At 36.6% G+C, this 21,409-nt stretch overlaps 1 protein-coding gene across 6 annotated transcripts in view; it reads left to right on the forward strand.

Moving 5' to 3' along the window:
• Nucleotides 1-21,014, forward strand: part of NEK7 (NIMA related kinase 7) — a 131,592-nt gene extending 110,578 nt beyond the window's left edge. For 4 of the 6 annotated variants that reach the window (XM_084638027.1, XM_084638029.1, XM_084638028.1 and 1 more), the window contains 2 exons: nucleotides 4,714-4,827; nucleotides 11,993-16,000. In XM_084638027.1, the coding sequence (XP_084494153.1) occupies nucleotides 4,714-4,827; nucleotides 11,993-12,103 (225 nt within the window). In that variant the 3' untranslated portion in view covers nucleotides 12,104-16,000. Of the gene's footprint in view, nucleotides 1-4,713; nucleotides 4,828-11,992 lie in introns of all 6 variants that reach the window. The other 2 variants (XM_084638031.1, XM_084638032.1) reach the window with 2 other exon arrangements.
• The last annotated feature ends 395 nt before the right edge of the window (nucleotides 21,015-21,409 follow it).

Genomic DNA, 21,409 nt, shown 5'->3' on the forward strand with positions numbered 1-21,409 from the left:
ATATAGACATAAATTAGTTTTATGTATACATACCTGTATCTAACATTAAGCAATGAAAAAGTAGACGTATAGCAAACTTCCTACAAAATTAATGAGTTTTGCCTTAAGAAAGGCATGCAAGATTGGCCCCTAAATTACACTACAAAATATGAGGATGTAGCTATCTTTTTACAGATCTACAGAATATAAACTTGTGTTAAATAATATTTTGAACAGGTACCTTTCCCGCTATGTAACACAGTGATATCTATTTGAAGTCCAAAGTCACCTCCTTCTTGGAGTTCAGCTTTATTGATAAAGAAATGAACAATAAAAGAACAAAGTTCAGCTGAATACTTCTTTCTAGGCATAGTGGCATCTAGGGTTTCTCCCTTTGGATTCCTTTACCTACACTTAAATTCTCTATATATATCCAGGTGAGGTAATAAGTCATCTGCTCCATTGAGGGTATGTCTGCACTTCAATTAAAAACCCGCGGCTGGCCCATGCCAGCTGACTCGGGTTTGCAGGGCTTGGGCTGCACACTGTTTATTTGCAGAGTTGATGTTTGGGCTTGAGCTGGAGCCTGGGCTTTATGACCCTGTGAGGTGGGAGGGTCCCAGAGTTCAGGCTGCTACCTCAGCCGGAACATCTACACTGCAGTTAAGCAGCCCCTCTTGAGTCAGCTGGCATGAGCCACCTGCGGATGTCTAACTATCGTGTACGCATACCCTGAGTCAGCAAAACTCACTTAACATTTTCCAGGAAGATCAGCACCAGCTAATAAGGTGAGTGGTTTCAGGCAGCCCTAACAGCCAATACCACATAAGGGTGAATTGCCTTCAGTTTTTTTATATTAAGTATCTTACTTACACACTCTCTCTCTCACACTCACACACACACTAAAACAGTGCCATAAATGTGGATATCTTTATATATGCAAATTATATTTCTGCCCCAAAGAACTTGCAGTTCTGCACGCAGTTGTTACTGTCAGTGATGGGGACTATTCACAGTAGTAAGTACTACATCTAGTAGCAAATGTTTGCAGGATTGGCCCTAATCTGGGACTTGATTTTGCACGGGGATCCCCTAGCACCGATATCTGTGCTCTTACATTGTTCCATTTTTGAAATGGATGGGATTCACACAAGAACAAATAAAAACATTAATCTCATTTCAGGATGAGGGCCTTGAGGAGAATGGCTTGATTTTGATGTCATTAATTGTTGGTTTGGTTTTTTTAAACTTGGGACTATGTTTACATGGAAACAATAAATGAAACATTCAGTAAGCAGTTAGTGCATAAAATATTTCATGTGTTTTTACAGTTAATTTATAATCTAGAAAAAAATCTAAAATTATCAGATAGGAAGAAGCATGACTTGCAGTTCACAAAAAATTATTTTCTGAGCTTGTCATTTTGGTCTTGTGTACAGTACATTAAATACAGTGTGTGAATTTGGAGTATTTATTTTTTGGGGGGCTACTTTGAAGTAATTATTTCGAAGTAATTTTAGAAGAACTTAATAGAATAGACAGCAGGGCATGTCTTACAGAAACAGCATCTGTATCGCCATCTTTTATGACCAAATAAATACCTACTTGAATATTTTTCCTCAGATTATTTTTAGAATTTCCATATGGCAATAAATTATTTTCAGTAGCTTGAAAAGTTTTACCTGGATGGTACTTAAATATGACCTTTAGAGAACAGAACAGTTATATTATTTCCTATATTCAAATGTATTATATAATTGCACTATATCAAAAAATCTTCAAAATATATTTCTAATTGTTAGGCTTTTGAGGCTTTATTTACTTTATTGTTAATTCTGCAACATGATAGACATTGCTTTTTTGCTGGTCCTTTGCATGTATCATTGAAATATTAGGCATTGTAAACGCATGTTAGAACATGTAAATAATTCTTATTTTTGTTCATTGTTTTCGAAGGGGTGTGTATGGTGTGGGGAGGGGAGGAGAATGGCGGAAGGTCTTGAGATTCTTTCAAGTTATGGACTAATAATTGGCTTTCTCGAATTTGAGTATCAATGCAGTTTTCCCTCTAAGCAGATTTCCCCAAATCAAATCCATTTAGTTGTTGGTTTTACAAGATAAAACAGGAGACTCAGAGACCTAAAAAGAGTTTAATAACTGTTGCATGCTATCTTTTCAGTTCTGCAGTTTTCCTTCTTTTATAAGGGGTGCTGACCCACTTTTAGGCTTGTTGCATGTGCTAATTAAATCACTCATCAAAATAAAGCCATACAGTCTTAAAGGTAACTAAATCTCGTTCCCTCTGTCTCTGTGATAGATGTTTTGTGTATCATTTGCATTTTAAAGTGTTTATTGTATTAATTTCATGGTTAATGCTAACACAGTTTTTGAAATTTCTCCAATTTAGTTGCGTGAAAATTCTGGCATTCATGACCTCTCAATAAAGGTCTAATTGACATTCTATTAAACCTCCTTTCAGTTATGTTTTGATTTGATTTTAATATTTAAATTGTAGGAAATTAGTTAGATTCTAGTTAATATTGCATTATATTATTTTGTATCCTATCCTACTAATAGGTTTACTGTTTAATTATAAATATTAATACTGCATAGCTACTAAGGTTTTTTAGACTCTGAAAATTAGACTTTAAAATATTCCTGAAACCTCAAAAACACTACCACTGCAGTTTTAATTGATATGCAACAAAGTAGACTTTACTAATTAAAATCAAGATGCTGTGCTTTTGCTACATGGACCTTTACATGGAAAAGTAGGTTTTACACATTTCCTTTTATTGTTCAGCGCAGCAATTGCATCCTTACAGGGTTGTAGGTTGGTGGCTTACAGTTCAAAAAAAAAGAGAGCTGCCACCAGCCCTGAAGACAGACAGTGGGCTTTCGTCCCTCAGCCACCCCCAGAATACTAATCAGGAAAGTCAGACCCTGGAGGTCAGGGAGCAAGTCAATCATTCTAGCGATCGTCTCAGTGTGGAGGATCAAATTAGCCTGAAAAATTCAGCTGCTGGGAGGAGAGGGCGAGCAGCTGTCAGGGGCAGCAGCGAGATGCACTAATGAACCAGATGAATAGTGCAAAAGCTTGAAAATAAAAACAGGACAGTTGACATTTTTCATCTGTCAAAGCAGGAGATGCATGAAAATATAGTATTCCTTGTTTTAACTCCTTAGGGGACATTTGGATTTTTTTTAACACTGCAGCATTCAAACAAAAGTACTTTTTAATGAACAGCTAGTATACAAAAATGAGTATCTGTGCATTTATTTAGAATTTCTGTATGTGTATGGATTCTATGGTTGATTTTTGTTCTTTAAGCCTGCATTTTAACATTATTTTAAAGATAAAATATGTTGTCATGTAAATCCAGGAATTACCATTATAAGAGTAGTACATTTCTAGAATTATTTTTCTTGGGTGCAGTCTTACATTTGTCTTGGAAGTGTTAAAATCAGTATTTTTATTTCAGGTTTATATGAAATTAATATACAAAACTAGATTAGCTTTTATATAAAATATAATGAAAGTATATCAGATTAATTTTTTCTCATGTTTTTCATGTTCGTTCCCCATAATATCAGTAATCAACAGTGCTTAGGCCATGAAAGAGTTAAAGTTATATCTGGAGGACCATAAGACGGATGAGAGCCATTTTCAGCTTGTCCTGTCCCTGCTGAAGCTCACTGAGTAGCACAGCATGGACTAGCGTGTTTCACACACACTCTGCACGTCTGGGGAATGTACACATTGTCCTTCCAAAATCAAACTTATTAGCACATGTAGAAAAGGGTGACTGACTTTGGGGCAGCATTGTGCTCAGAACAGCATTCGTGCTGCTACGGTTCAAAGATTTAGAAGATTTTGAACAGAATGCAAAGATTTTAAATGAATTTTTAAGTTAGTAAACCCGCAAACCACAGTATTTGTCTGCGCTTTAAATGTCAAGTTACAGTACTGTCTTGAAATAAATGTTAGGTTCACTAATGACATTTTTAAGTTGCTCATTTCTTTAACAGTGTTCTCCCCAAAAGGTGCTTATGTTTCTTGGTTGCACTTGAAAATTGCACTGATGCCCGCAGCTTGAGGATTTTTAAAATCTTTGAGCTACTGCTAAAGGATATATCTCTAATACATTGCAAGCTGCTTTTTGACTAGAATATGGCATTATGCATGGAATTTAGACTACTTTTTGTTTTCAAGATTGCTGTCTTTTTTCAATGTGTTGTATATGAAATAATATTCTATAGCATCTTCTTAATTTTTAACTGTAATAAGGTATCTAAGTGGTGTTCCAAAGCTGCTACTGCTATCCACTATTTAATTGTTGCTTTAGCCCATATATTTTTTCCAATTAAATAGGATGTGTAATTGTTTGTTTTCAACGGGTCTTGTGAAAGAAATGTAATTGTTTTATTTTGTCTTTTACATTGGGGACATGGGAGACCTTATATCTTAACAGCATAAACTGTGGCAAATAACTCAATATTACTTACACTAGATTATGGAGTATAAATCAATTATTACAGTATTGCACCATAAATTGGTCCGTTAAGTAAGCACACCGGTTTATATTAACAGTTTTAGAAGTATTGCATTAGTGCTGTAAGCAGAGTAGTCAATCAGAAGTTGGTATGAAATCTTACCATTAAAATAGATTTTCGAGCAAAATGTTCCTTTTAAAAAAATCAGTGTACATTTAACTATGTACTTTTTTTATACAGATGGCTGCACTGCAGAGTCCCTTTTATGGTGACAAAATGAACTTGTACTCTCTGTGCAAGAAGATAGAACAGTGTGACTATCCACCTCTTCCTTCAGATCACTATTCAGAAGAAGTAAGTAATTTTCCTTTCCATGAGCCAGATCTTCAGCTTATGCAAACTGTCATAATTCTAGTAGAATCAATGGAGATTTGCTGGTTTATCCCATCTAAGGATCTGTCCCATGTATTTACCCGTGTTAGACCTGCCTAAATGTTAACATCTATGATGACGTTTCTGGCATTCTTTTAAAAATGATTGGGTTTAATGGTTCAAAGGACCACATTATTTCCTCCTTAATTTCTTTGACCTGTTCACAAAGGGTCAGTCATTCTCTATATTATGTAATGAATTAAAAAAAAAAAATTACTCACAAGTACCATCGAGACAGTTGACTTTTCCAGAATACATGATACGTGCTGCATGCTGTAATGGGATTGAACCTTATATCTATATTATATGTTTCTAAAAGCACAGTTATGGGGGTTATGTGGCACAATAAATTGGTGAACTAGCAGATTTAGATGACAATAAACATGGATTAAGTTGCTAGTAAAAATGAGTTTTGGTCCCCACCTGATCCCAAATTATCCCTATTACAAATTTTACCGCACAAGTTGACACTCTTCAAAAGAGAGTGGCCAATGCCTATAGTAACCGGGGGTTTTCAAGTTAGGGTTGGAGAAGCATACCAAGAATATTCCCCCACAATGGCTGGCTCAAACCAATGCTAATAGCTTTTCACTAGCATCAGTGCACCAGATTTTGTTTTGTTTTGTTTTTTTTAAAAGGTCGTAAAATAAAAGGAAAGCAAAAGGAGAGGGCAAAATAAATTCAAATATTTTTTCTAAACCATCATGATCTCACATGAGAAAAATGTGTATTTGTTAACGTACTGAAATTCAGTATTGAAATACTTTCCCACTTCGAAACAAATGGAGCAAAGTGATAAAAGCTGCAAACCAGAGAAGAGGTATTAGCAACTTGTTCTAATTTTATTCAGTCTCCATGAATTAAAATTGTGTTGAAAATGCATATAAACACTACATCTGAAATATTTTTAATAAACATAAAGCTTTGTGCTACTTTGCTTAAGGAATGGAAGTTGTAATTCTGCACCTTGAATCTATTGTTTTCAAAGACAGGGACTATTAATAAAAGATTGCTGTCCGGTTTCTTTTTGTTTTGTCTTATTTATGGGGACAATTTTTTTCCTCTGTGAATAAAATTGGACTTAAAAAAGATAATTAGAATGCCTTTATGAAGGATGTAATGGTGATCTATCTGTTATGTAGTTTATGCAGTACGTCTCTGGCTTTCCAATTAATTGTTTTACATTGGCTGTTTTTAATTATTATTTTTTTTAGGACACAAATATGGCAGTTCATATAACCAACTTCAGAACTGGAGATCTAGAAATACAGTAGGGTGTGAACAGTAATGCAAAATGATAGCAAAAATGTCAGGGGCCGTTCTTTGTTGTGTCATTCATGCTGTCTTCCTTTTTCTATGAAGCATATGAATATTTCACATATCGGCATCCTCATCCTCTATTCTTCTTGACTAATTTTCAGACTGTCTGAATTTGCATTTCACATGGTAGCTGATTAGGAGATGCCGAGTGCAGCAGTGAAGCCTCAGCAGGCGGTTACCATGGTGACCTTCAGCAGGATTTTAATGATGATACCACTAGTGGTTCGTTGAAGTTGGCCTGCCTGCAGGGCTACTTCACTGCAGCTAAGTGTGAAGTTGGATATGCGGATTCTCAGCCAAGGGGCAAATATCAAAGTCTGGCCCAGATAGAAGGTCTTAGAGTGGGAAAGGGAAATAGATTCCACCTTTTACTTACTCTGTATAGTTTCCAGTTTGAAAAGCGATACAAAGCAAAACATGTTATGTTTTCCTCATTACAAAATAGATGTGCTCACGCACACGGGATAAATCAGTTGTTTTTAAAATCATTTGGAGTACTAGTGTTTTGTGACAAACTAAAAGAGCAAGAGCTACAATACCCTTTATAAATATAGGAAATAATTACTTAACAAAAGGAGTGAAATACATATAAAGTATTAAGAGACTGTAATAATGTTACTTTGATCTATTGTGACATAAAGAATCTTGTCTAGTATAAAAACCTTTGAAAAATTGCCATGTTAGTAAATTATTTTTTTCTTAAAAATGTAGCTTTTATCATGAATGAAAATACTGTGCAGACTTGGAACTGCTGAAGAAGAAACAAACGGACTAAGTATTATATGTCAGATTATAGTGATGTCCTTTTCTTCTGCACTAGAAAATTTAGACCTCAGACCTTTATCCAGGTTGGAAGTGCACTCAGCTGAGCAGTAAAGTTTAGAGATTACTGAACTTCTGAAGCCCACTTGAATGCCTGATGTTCTGTAAAAATTAATTTGATAAAGGAATAAATTCTTTATGCCCCTGTTTGTGCATACTCTCAAACAGGAGTATAAACACTAGTTACAAAATGTAAGAAATGTTAAAATACATTTTCTGTATACTAATTTTAATTAGTTCTGAGATAAAATTCGCATTTAAAATTGAAGTAATTTATTGCAGGGCTGATTTTTATTTTAATGAACAGCATCTGTATTCTGAGACCATAGCTTCATAGAAAGTTATCCAAAGATACACATGTTGGTAGATTTTCAATTTTGTATCTTTGTCCACATTTCTCATAGCTGTAAAGTGCTGACCAATAAAACTGCAGTAGAAGTTGTGACATAGTTCCCCAGAAGTAGAATCACAAACCAAGATTTTCAAGTGGCTAGTAACTTTGGGTATCACAATTTTGGGGTTTCCAACTGTTGGAATACCTTAAAAATGTCTGATTTTTCAGACAGTGGGGTCTATTGTGAAAGTGAGTTTCCTTCATGGTGCCTCCAGTTGGACAACCAGAATCACTAACCATTGTTAAAATCATGGCCACAGCATCTAGCACAAAGCCTTGCTTTGTGTGTTGGGGAGTGGCAAAGAACTTTATATCCTGGTTTAGGTCCCTCTGTGATTTGTCAAGAGTACATGACCAGCAATCCTAACTGATAGGGATTCCATCCACTCCTCAGTGATGCCCAAACAGTATTTAAGCTGAAAAAAAGCCAGCAGATCCAGAGTTGCAGTATTCTCTGCTAGTTTGCCTGCCTGCACTGACAGAGTAGGCAGCAAGAATTTCTCCTGCTCTGAACGAGAACAATTTTTTCCAATTTAAAACTGGAGTCTTTACCAAAATTTCAGGTTTTCAGTGCAAAGGTCTTCCCTGTCATAGGTTTTAGTCGTTTTTTTTTCTGACTTGAGGGACATTTATTTATTTGGTGGCTGACAAACCTGTTAAAGCTTAAGAAAATATTTGCTACTGCTCCCTGTCAGGCTAAGCTCCAGGCTAAAGGCAGTCACTGTGCTAAGTGCACAGAGGAAGCTAAGCAGCATAATCAGCCAAAGAAGGATGCAGGGGGGAGATGCAACAGGAGGTCCCTTCAGCTCAGTCACAACCATGAACTGCCTTCAGCACAGAGCCTGATGGCCATCCAGTGCCTGACAGGACAACATTGCTATCCCTTCAGTATAGCCTTCTGACATTAAAATCCTAGGGTTTAGTCAATATCTGCTGTTCATCCTTAGTTTTATGAGAACCAGAGGGCTTGACAGAGGCTTCCCTTAATTATTGAAATAGATACTCCTGGCAGTGGGAAAAGAAGCCAGAATCCTGCGTTAGGCAGTCTAGCGACAACTCTGTCTCCTTTCCTTTCACAAAAGATTGGTATAACAATTCTTATGTTCCTGTGTTTACAAAATGCTTCATGGTCATAGCATTTTTCCTGTGTAGGATGAGAATAAATATTTTACTTTTTCCACATGATTGGTTATTCAAGGATGACACTGAGCAAGAACTCCAAGAATCAGTGTGTGCCACCATCATGATGTTGGGCACTTGTCATGAACCCTGGTGACTCCACAGTCCCAGTTTGTTCTTAAAGTACCGATGAACCCTAGTAGACACAGCTCAACTCTGAGCTTTTCTGGCCCAGGACAGGTTCTTGCATGTTCTTGATCTGTCAGAAAAGATTTGTCAGATCCGGCAATTATGAGCAAGGATCGAGCTGTAGATACAGATTCTTGACCCAAAGTGTGTTTTTTTTGTGGTATCTATAATATGGCTTCATATAAGGCAGTCTCAGTGGGCCCACAGTTTATCACTGATCTCAAGGCACCTGGACACGTGCACTATATTGAATGGACAGATAACTCCTACATGTACTGACTTGTTGGTGGCCCAGGGCTACCATCACATTTCTGAAGGTTTGCATTTCTCCGAACCAAACTGCAGTAGCACAGGTGTATTCTGGCTAGGATGTGGGGAATACATACAAAGGAGCTTTGCACAAAAGGGACATGGTCTTTTCAGGAAGCCTCCTTACAAACACTGTCTAGAAACAAGGCAATTCTTTTATAAACTAAAAATGTATATATGAATATATATGTATATGTATGAATGTGTGTGTGTGTATATATATATATATATATATATATATATATATATCCAGAGATATGAAATTGCAAAAGGTGGACAATCAGGACACCACATTCCGCATATATTTGAAAATACTTATAAACAATTGTGGCTATAAAGGATGGTTAGGGCTAAAAACATAGCTGATCAGTGCTGCCATATTGGTCCTCCTTAGGAGTGAATCTCCATGTCCACTTCTGAAGCTTTGTACTATTACATAATATGTGGTGTATTAACAGTAGTAATTTCACAGGAAGATGTCATTATAACTGTACCAAAATTCTGGGGCTAAAATACGCACTTTCAGGTAGATAGAAGTTCAGCTTGCTTAAGAAATTAATAAAAATATCACATAGTCAAGCAGGGGTTGTGAATCTGAGGGGGCACAATTTACCATCCTTTTGTCAGCTTCTGAGATAAACACCTCCATGCATAGTCAGCAGTTTGAAAGAAGGATAGAGTGACCTTCCTGAGCAAGGCTCCCTACACTTTCATATTTAAATCTCCCTTGAAGACAAACTTCTGATATGTTGCCTATAGTGAGTCTACTTGACATATATTAAATGAAAAAGAATAAAAGAACATGATGTTTTTCATTCCCCTACTCATAGCTATATATGCCCCAATCCTTCAAGGACTTAGACATGACTTGATGCACTATGAGCAGTCCTATTGATGTCTCACAGGGTGAATTAAGCATATTTGTAAGTTTTTGCAGGATCAGGGCCATATTTTGTAAGAGATTACATTTGATACCCTTATATTTTTCTTACAAATGGGGTTTACTTACAGGGTTCTTTTTGCAGGGCCCGGGGCTCAATTCCTCTGCAGTTTTCTTCCGGTTGGTCTTGTATGTTGGCTGAGCTGCTCTGCATTTGGTCTGGCTAATTTCCTGATCTGCCTGCCCTGTTGCTCATGATCTGTCCCTCCTATTTATTCCATGTAGGATGTTAGACTCTCTTCTTGTATCTTTTGCATTGCAGAAAGGCAATTTTTTATGATTAAAAAATAAATTTATATTTTATGAACCTCAGCATTCCTGATGATTTAGCCCAATTGTTCATGGAACAGAGCTCTGAATATTGTCTGTGAGAAGCGGTACAATTTCTTTTAAGTTCCCATGATTAGTATAGTTGAAGTGTCTGTATATTTAAAAGAGTCTATTACCAAATTTACTGCAATACATTTTTGTTAAAAAAAAAAAAAAAATCAATCCTCTCTAATCTTTAAATGGACCACTACATTTTCAACACTAACTTTAAATGTATCACCCCAAAGTATTTTGCATTTAACAAAATATTGAAATTCTCCTTGTCAAAGTGAAATTAACTTTCTGTATACTGTATAGGTGTCATCAAATGAAAAAAAAATTACCGTACATAGATGTGACATTAAGTTTGAAAATTTAAGTGTCCAGAACTCAGAAAATGTAAACATTAAGTGCAATATTGTTAAGTTATTGCTTGAATTTTCTGACTCCTGTGCATTTAGTTCATATAATTTAACATCCTCTTTGGGTTTTTAAAAAGATTTGTGGCCAATGCATTTATTGTGCCACTGCTGTATGAAAGCATATTTGAATATGCGGTTTATTATTCCTTTGAATAATCATGAGGGTAAAGGAACCACTGTTCTTGGTGCCTGGCAGAGGTTCCAGAAGGCTGTATTTGGTGCAGTAATCACAACTATAGTTTTACAGTAACTGTACCTGTATATATTATATAGAAGTACTTTTGATGATAAGGATGCCTTGGAGGATTTGACAAAATGTCAGGGAGGATCAAAAATTTGTGACCGTGGAGATTCAGGAGGGTTTGACACAGTTGTTAGGAGAAAAGTATAGCAGGAATTTTGTATCTGGTAATTGCTGGTAAGGGCTAGTATTCTAATAAGCAATCTCTAGGGAAACCGGTTCCAGAGTGCACACTGCCTTGGAGAATATGCAAAATTTGAAATAGATGACAAATTTGCTCTATCTGAAAGGTCACTAGACTGACTGGATACCATCTAATGTCACTGAAAGGAATTGTGGAGGGGAGAAGAATCCTAACCATTTTCCACCTTCCAAATAGCAACAGGGAGTACCTTGAAGTTCCAGTAGCCTTTCTCTTGTATCCCAGGCCATCTGTTTCTAAATTTATGGACTCTGAGGGGCTCAGTGGACTCTGGGGCTTGTCATGAACGTAACGTGTAGTCTAATAATAGAGATGTATGTGCTCCCAGATAGAGGCATTCTTGTGTATGTTTCTGTCTGGAAGTTGTGCACTTAATTCTCTAAGAAAAAAAAATAGAGCCTAATGTAAAGGCCTTTGAAGTGTTCATTTCATGACAAACTTTCTGAATAGATCTAGTCAATACCGTGATTCAATTTCAGCATTTTAGAATATAAGGCCTCAGACAACACACACAAGTCACACTATTTAATTCATACAAGTCGTTCAAAATAGGACTACATATATGTATAAAGTTACTCATGTGTGCACAGGATAGGGGCCTAAAATCTGGTATTCACTTACCCTGAGGAAGTACAATAAAATGTCATAAAAGTGAAATGATTACCTGGTGTATATAGTAAATCTGAATGCAGTCCTGCCACACTTCCACAGTTTCAGCCACTCTTACTTAATTTAGGAACTTGAGAATGCACTACTAACACTTGTCAACTGGTATTATTTATTGGCTTTTTTATACATTATTGTTTTCCTTTTTTTCTAGCTGCGACAATTAGTTAACATATGCATCAACCCGGATCCAGAGAGGCGACCAGACATAGCCTATGTCTATGATGTAGCGAAACGTATGCATGCGCACACTGCAAGCAGCTAAATAGACAAAAGATCATGAAGAAAAGAACCAGAAATTTTCAAGTATTTTTGTGCAAATCTTCCCACCCCTTTTTCATCTGTTACATAAATGTAGTTATTCGGAACAGACTGATGTGCTTTAAATTGTGAACCAGTTTACACACAAGCTTCCTGGGGTGTGTTTTTTTTTTTTTTTTTTTTTACCAATTTGTAGTTAAAAATATATGTTTAATGGTAAATAAAAAAACAGATTTAAAATGTAAAGTATACTATGGAAAATAGTGGGTCCTGACAGCTTTAAAAATAGTGATTTCAGATGTATTTTCCTGTTAATAACAAAATTGCATTCAATTGGGAGTTCAATTCTAAAACATCATAGCACTGCAGTTTTGCACAATATGGATATTAGGCTTATTACCATGAAACAAAATGTTTGAATCTTTCTCACTTTTTATAACTTATGGAAGTTATGAATCAACACAAGTAATGAGTTTATTTTAATTTTTGTTCTACTGGGGAAATAATTGTAAGAGAATTTTTTGTATTTTGTACTGAGTTGTTCGTAGTTCGCAGTTTATCTTCTCAAGATAAATGAAGATGGAAACCATCTGATTAGCTGTTTTGCTGAAATGGCAACTGTTAAATGTGAAAAAAAGTTTTTTGGCAAAATTGTCAGACACTGAAAAATCTCTGTAACTTGTCCCTTTTGTTTGTGTTGTTGTGGCTTAAATGAACCCTGAAAATTGGCTTTAAGGGTTTGGTTTGGCCAGGTTAAACCTCATACCTGCAATTTGATTTGTATGGCTTGACCAACATACCTGTGCAGCACTTTGTTGACTTCAGTGCGTCTGTGCACAGTCAGATCCTAAAACCCTTGCAGCTTCCTGTTGTGGTAAATCGGGTTTTTCTGCACAGGCACATGACTGTCTGAACAGGCCTGTTTGAAGGATGAGGGCCTTAAGTTACAACTCCCTAGGGATTTCTGTGTGTGGTGGTGTTTCTAGATTTTGTTTTTAAATCCTTTGGATGACCTTATACTACTATATTTTTAATTCCTTTTAAAAATACTTTTTTAATCCAATGCCTATTGCACAAAATACAGTTGTGCACTATTATACAAACATATGTTTCATAAAATACCTGATTTTGTTATCTACCTTATCTTTTATTTTATTGGCCCTGAAAACATGGTTTTATATGCTATAAAAATAACTTTAACTTTTGTATTTAAAGAAAAAAAATCAGTGCTACTTTATTTGTGCAGTCAGTATATTTGTTGATTATACGTTTAAAATGGTATCATTTCACCAATATTTTATCTGCGTTCAAAAGTAAGTTCAAAATATGTTGGTTACACTTTATATTGGCCACTGTGTATGCATGAATGATTTATTTTATTCGGAAGTGAAAGTAAGTACACACCAATACATTGTACCTATAAATGCTGATGAAAATTGAGCTCTAATTTGTCAGAATTTCAAGACCATATTTTTAAACAAACACATAAAGCTGTCAAAGTGGTTCATTGCTACGAGGTTGACAATGAGAATTGTATTGATACCAGCTTTATTGTTGAGATGTAGTTAGTTTAAATCTTTTTTGATAGAAAAAGTCAGGAAAAAGTAAAAATTCAGTACTTACATGTAAATATTGGATCTGTATACATTAAGTTCACTATGCATTCAACATTTATATCTGTTGTTTTTCCACATTTCCTTTATTAAACAAGTTTGCATAGACAGTGAAATTAACACTGTGCAGCAATAGTTCTGTTTCTTTGGTCGGACACTTCATTTCATTTGACATAATTCATAAATAATAAGAACCCAGCTGTGGATTTATAGACAAGTTTCAACACATAGAAAAGTTTTTAAATGTTAAGAAATGACATTCTATTGAAAACTATTTTTTAAAAATGCAGGGTTTTTTTTTATATATCTGGGTCAGATCCTCAGCTGCTTGAAATTGGTGTAGCTGTATTGATATAAATCAGCTGAGAATCTGGGCTATGATTTAGTGACAAAACTGCTTTGTTGTAGGATGAATCCTTGGTTTTTCATCTAGCTGTTGTGTGTGTATTGAATGTAATCTTCTGGGGCTGCATTGAGACTACTATGATGAGTAAAAATAGCCATCTGTAAATGTTGGCGGGATTGGGCCCACGTCTTGCCTATCTCTGTCTGGCAACCTTTACGCTGATCTTCCATTGAATATATCAATTAATTTACTAGTTCTTGGTGACTATTATGTTCCATAAGATTTGAAGTTAAATGAAATCGTTTGTACTAGAACAGGGAACCGAGTAGTATTTGCTCGACCATCAGCAATAGCTGTTACTGTGCAAAATTATTCAAGTCATTATTTTAATCTGTTCTGTTTCTGATAAACAACATTTACAAGGATTGAAAAAATTGTACACAGTGAAGTTATTTCTATAAGATAGTCTATTTATTTTAACCTCTACTTAGGTCAAATATGCACATCACTTTTCCTAAAGAAACTAATATTTTAGGCAAAAAATATTTCTGGAAGGCTGTATGGTAAGAAAATTATGAGAATAGTTGAGTTAGAAAATACACCTAAAAAATGCTAAGGCTTTTTTTAAAAAAAAATTGATGATTTAACTTTACGTTGAGTAAAATAAGTAATTCTTATTTCAAAAGCATTAAAATAATGGGATAGAGATGATGCAGTTAAATCTTAGGTGTTGCAAACAATTACCCAATGAAGATGAAAATGCTGGACAGCCTAGTGTCATATATTAAAGTTTACAAAGGGTAAATGAAGTTTACCTCTGTTTAAGGGTCAGGTTCTACAACTTACTCACCTTAAATAGTACTTAATGTATATACATAGAACTACCATGTAAGTAAAGACTGTAGAATCTATCCCTTAATAAAGTGCCTGACAGCTTATGAGAATTATAAATATGGTAAAATTATTACAATCATTTCTTGAATGCCTTACCATTTAAATAGCTTCTATTACAAAACACCCTTCTAGTTGCCACATACTGTAGGTATTGTTAACATTTACCATGATATTTATTTTACCGGTTGCATTAAATGCTTTTCCTTTTAAATGAGTATTACATTATAACCAAAAATGTGTAATTATTTTCTGCCTTATATTTCAATAATACTGTAATATTATTGTCTTCCTTTGTGAAATATGGTATTTTGTTGTTCTTTGAACACCCTTGCTGAGAAGTCTGCTCTTGGTCTTTAAACTACTTTGCTGTACAATATTCTAATATAAATAAAACATACAAAAATCAAATATAATGTAAAAATCATAGCACTTCCATGATAGTTTTTGGAGCCTTTCCTGTTATAGATAGGTAACATCTAGTAATATACATATCTTGTGAATAATCTATTACTGCCAGTAATTGATTATAGATGAGTTATTTAATGGTGCAAGAGAAAGTTTTAAAAATCTTTATAACATATATCAGAAGTGCAGAAAATATTACAGCAGGCATGTTCATGATTGCACAAATGTAATGCTTTTAGGTAATACTTTTTAAAGAGTATTTTTAAATTAAAACGAGGGTGTATCTGAAAATCATAAAAATAAGTACATGTATCATAAAAAGGCATTAAAGCCCCTATCCTGCAAACTACTGCATGTGGGTGGATCCTTCTGCCTTCATGGAGTTCCACTGATTTCAATGGGCTGCTTGTGCACACAGGTTGAATAAATGGTAACTGCTGTACAGTGTATGCAAATGACATCTGTTTATTCAACATACCAATTAGACCTTTATATTTCACTCTTCTGTATTGCAAATTAGTGTGCTTTATTTCTTTTCTGTACAGTTCAGTTGTTCAGATATTAATAAGATTGGTAGTCTGATCATTTAAGTGTTTCTTTTTAATGGATAGGAATTTTACAAAATATGGCAGATGTATTAAAAAAAAAAGTAAGTGTCTGAGAAGGCTTGTGTTTCATTAATGTACATAATACAGATAGCCCTAAAAGGTAAAAGTCTTGGTAGCTGCTTGAAAGTGGGGGAGGTCGTGGTACTGCCTGTACCCAGTGTGGTTTTCTGCAGCAACCCTCCATTCCCCCAATCTCCACTTTAGTTGCTACAAAGTATTGTTGGATTACGGACAAGGCGAAAAAAAGCAAGGGGACTGAGTTTGGTGCTGAGTGGAAAGCGCTGTGATTTACAGAACTGGGTTAGCAGGCTCTGGAAGTGAATTCAGGAAGGTTCTAGAGTGTATCTGTCAGAAAAGCATCCAATCTTGATTTAAAAATGGCCAGTGATGGAGTATCCACCAGGATCCTTGATAAATTGTTCAAATGGTTAATTACTCGCTCAGTTAAAACTTTACACCTTATTTCTAGTCTGAATTTGTCTAGTTTCAACTTCCACCCACTGGATTTTGTTAAACCTTTGTCTGCTAGATTAAAGAGCCCTCTATCATCAGATTCTGTTCCCCATATAGGTACTTATACACTGTGATTAAATGGCCCCTTAATGTTCTCTGTGATAAATTAAATAGATGGAACTCCTTGAGAGTGAGGGGACTGTACATTCTTGAAATGTGGGGACTGGTGCTAGTTTGGGAGATAGGCTTCTGGGTGGTGGATTTTAGATCACTGATCTCTCCATTAGTTGTAAATTTCATATAACAATCAGTATCCTAGGCCAATCCTAGGATCCACTTGTAATCCCTGTATCTAATCAGTAAGGAAGTTTCATATTCCTAAACTCCTTTGTCAATGACCACAAATGTGTGGCTGCCCAAACCTTTCTTCCAGAATCACCTTGCAAAGCTGAGATCCTGTATTTAAAAAACAAAACAAAACAAAAAAAGGTGGGGGTGGGGAACATAACGGCACACTGGCTGTTCACAGTGGTTTACTTTTTATTTATTATAGCTTTTGAACATGCAATAAGTATGGATCTCCCAAGCCTCAATCTGGGCCATTCCCTGAGCCATGTCCTTTCCTTTTGCCTGTTCCCTTACTTTTCTGCTCACCCCTGAGGTACCATTGCAAATATTATTCTACTACCTGCCCCCACACACACACACACACTCCCTGCATTCCCCTTGGCTTCATATCTCCGGCTTCCTCTTGAAGTCTGGCACAATCTCCGAAAATATCACTGTGATCATTATGTGCCACTCTTTCCATCTCCTTGGTCTCAGTGAGACATGGCTTTCTGCTGACGACTTTGCTTCTCCTCTCACCCTTCTCCAAACACAGACATGGGTGGCCCCAGACTCCATCTTTCATCCTGTTGTCTCTTCTAACCCCTGCTTGTTTTGAAGTCTACTACATCTAGTTCTTCTTTCCCATATCCTTCCAAGTGGCCAATATCTATTGCATCCCTGGCTAATCCTGGTTTCTCCATGATTTTGCTAAGCTCTCTTCCTTCCTGACTCCTCAGTCTCTACTCTCATCCTGGGAAATTTCTATTTTCATATTGATAACCAGTCTCACTCCACTCTGTTACTTCCTTTGTCTAACCACTTTCTTTGATTTTTAGCTTTGGACAGACTTTCTCACTGTCTCAATCACTCCTGTGACCTTGTCTTTACTAAATTCTGTTCTCTTTATGATCTCATTTCTGAATTCCTTCTCTGATCACTACCTGCTCTCTTTCAGCATCTCTGTCTTCGTGTCTCCTCTACTTTGTCACTCACCCCTTTTGTAATCACCAGTCTATTAACCTTTCTGACATCTCTACTGCTCTCAGCCACCTCCTTCACTCCTTGACTTCCCTCCTGTCGACCTAGTGGTCTGTTTTCATCTGTAACTTCTCTTCTAAATGTGGATACTTGCGTGCTTTCTTGCACCACTCTGTCTGCCCATATGCTCCCCAGACTTTCTCTTCCCCACATTCACTACCTCCATTCCTGGTTCTGCACTTCTGAGCACCTGTGGAGAACGTGTCAGGACTTTACTAACTTTGTCCACTGCAAGTTCATTCATTCTTCACTTAGCTCTGCCTTATTCTTTTCTGGACACTTTTATTTCTCCTCCCATAGAGACTTATACCACCAATGCTCTCCCACTCTTTTCTATATTCAGTTTCTTCCTTAAATCTTTTTTTGGGGGGGGGGCATCTTATATTTGTCTCTAGCTCCCCCACACACACCCCGCGTTTATCCATTTTCATGATTTTGACTTGCCATTTCAATGTGGGAGACCGAAAAATCTACCACTCTCCCCGATCTCTCTCCAGTTCTGCATCTCAAGCAGACTCCCTGACATCTCTATGGTGTCCAGCCACTATCTCAAACTTGTTCATTCCAAAATTGAATTTCTTTCCTCCTAACCGTGTCATATTACATAACATTATTGAAAACTGCACTACTCTTTCTGTCTCCAAGGGCCACAACCTTGCTATCATCTTTGATTCTTCTCTTGTCCCACTGCCCAATAGTCTATTATCTTGTCCTCTTCAGTAACATCATGCTCCATTCTCCCGTCACTATCCAAACTTGAAGATCCTGTCCAGGCCTTCATCATCTCTTGTCTGGATTATTGTAATGTCTTTATATGTGATTTGGTTCCTTTCTCCTACCGCCCATCTATCCAAAATGCCGTAGCTGAAGTACAGTCCTGGAACCATAATGTTTTCTCCAGCTCTGAAGGGGGAATTCCACTGTGTTCCTGTAAAAACCTCCCTTTCTGCAGGATTGGTGGCATTTTAAGAGTAAAAGGCTATAACTCCCCAAATCCTCCTTGCATCTTTTTGTCTTACTGTTCTTTCTGCTTCCAATTCAGGCTTTTTGTTCTAAATATCTTTACCCTATGTAGCCTTATGATTTTGTTCCACCTTATTTTCTCCTACACACCCTCTTGCTTGCTATATTATTCTTGTTTTAGGGTCTTGATTTCAGTGGGACTACCCATGTGCTTAAAATGAGAATGTGCATCTGTGCTTTGTTCGATCAGGGCAGAATTTTCAGCATCTCGCAGGATGGGCCTGTTAGTGCTTCAGTTTTCTTTTTCCCACTGTTATCCCTGCTCCTTCTACTATGCAATTCCCTGTGCCTAGAATCATTTCTCCAATGATCTCTTTCCTTCAAGTTCCTTTTTAAAGCCTGCCCTTTCCTCTTCTGTTTCCCTGAGTATTCACTGCCCTCTCACTTACCTGAACTGTTGTCCCTTCTTTTCTCTTGTATTTATCTTGTCTAACTTAGAGTGAAAGCTCTTCAGGGCAGAGAGTGTAAAACACTCTGTAAACTTGTGGTGCTGTATGTCACTTCTAATAATTATAATATCTATCTTTTGACTATTCAATAGTAGTTACATCTTTTCCTGCATTCTGCAGTGCCTGAGAGCAACGGGCACAGAATGTGTTTTGCTCTTCACCAAAACCGAGAGGTTGTTTTTTGAGGGCATAATATGGAGCTGAGTTTCATATTTTGTTTATTTTGGTACGTGTATATACAATGAATAAATTTCCCCCTTCCCTCAGTAGTATGCGTTTGTACCAGAAAATTTACTTACAGCAGATTAGTTAACTATTAGACCAGAGAATGTTTTCATATACCTTCATATACCTACCTTTTACTTGTCTGCAACCAGGAAGAGCTTTTATAAGATTACCTGCCAATACTGAATCAATTTTTCTAAAACTGTCTCACTGGTTTGTAGAGGCCTTCCATCTATATGCCTATTAGCAATCCTGTTTCAAATCAGGAAATGAAAGGCTGAGGCAAATTCTGTCTGCCACTCTGGAGGCATAAAGGGGCCTCAGAGAGAACAGAAACACCCCCCAGATAATGGCCCAAGTCCAGTGGCATGAGTGTCCCTGCAGCATTCTCTCTCACGCCCTCCACCCTCTTCCCCTCCCCTTCCCCCCCCTCCCCGGCCGCAACACAGTGTAGGGCAGCTGTTCCCAAACTTTCTGCTGGCACAACCCCATTTTTATGAATTACTTCCTTCCGGGACCCCAGACAGCATCAAGGCTGCCATTTTGAAGAGCAAAATGGAATCCTCACTGCATGACCTCATGTCACTGCATGGAGGATGTGACTTTGTAGGGAAAAATGGTGTTCTCTGCACAGCATGACTTGCATGCACAGTATGTATGAGGTCACACCACATGGAGCAAGCCATTTTGCTCTACAAAATGGTGTCCTCCACAAAGTCGTGCTGCTAAAATGCACACTAAGGATTGGTGCAATCCCATCTACTGATGGCATGATCCCATTTGGGGTTGCAACCCACAGTTTGGGAACCACTGTAGGAGCATCCCAGGGGAGGTTGCCAGAGGACAGTGATCTCCTGGCCTGTGTCTTCTGCGCTGCATATCCGGTGAGCACAGCACAGAACCTGTTTCTCAGCATTTTTAGAGCTACTAGCAAAGCCCAAAATTAGTTGAATCTTGAGGTTATTGTATTAAATGCTTTTCCTACTTGTGTTGTGGCAAGACACCACTGGGATCTAATCTAAATTTAATTATTGGCTGATTAAAATGATGATATACGGTCTTGGTGTAGCTAATCTATCAAAAATCAGTGATTATTTTGCAGGTGGGAATTTTAAAACAATGGGAAAAATCCCTATTTGCCTGAAATAAACTGTATGGACACTCTTCTGTACATGTTTTCACTGATAATCTAACATTGCAGTTGTACTTTTGGTCCATTGGAACTACAGGTATCATAAAAATGATATTGGCAACAGCACTGCATTTCCCTGTTTTAGGGAGGTGGTTTTTGTTTTGTTGCTGCTTATTTTGACTTCTGATTTATTTATATGTTCTTAATATTGTAAAAAGATGTGAGACAAGCACCAATATTCATGAAGTGTCCCAGATATTTTATTATTTTCTGAAACAATTGTTGGTCAAACCTAATTGTAAACTGTATGAGTTTTACATATGCCATGTAGAGTGTGTTCATGTACCACCTGAGTGTAAAATTGAATGTTACCAATAAATTTACCAAAAAGGTAAAAATGACAGTCCTCTGATGTTACAGCTGTGAACACATGCTATGGCCTGTCGTTACTTGCTGAATCTACGTGGTTTGAATGGAAAAACCTGCCAGTGAGAGCTGGGAACCTAGCAAACTGAAGTTCACCTTACATAGTTGCCTTCTAAAGCCCTCAAGGAGCTCTACTTTCAAACCCATGGATATGACAGCAGAGCTGGCTGAAATGTTTTCATCAACATTTTATTTTTTTTAAAAAAATGGCTTTTTTGTTGATGAGGAAAAATGTCATAGAAAAACTTCATTTTTGGTGAAATTTTGCTTTTTCAATGGTAACCCTAAAATTTTCACTTAAAACTTTTTAAAAAGAACCTGAAAATATTAGTGTTGTTTTTTTCATTAAAAAAACCAAACAAACAAAC

This window comes from Lepidochelys olivacea (genome assembly GCF_965140295.1).
Source record: "Lepidochelys olivacea isolate rLepOli2 genome assembly, chromosome: 8".
Lineage (NCBI taxonomy): Eukaryota > Metazoa > Chordata > Testudines > Cheloniidae > Lepidochelys > Lepidochelys olivacea.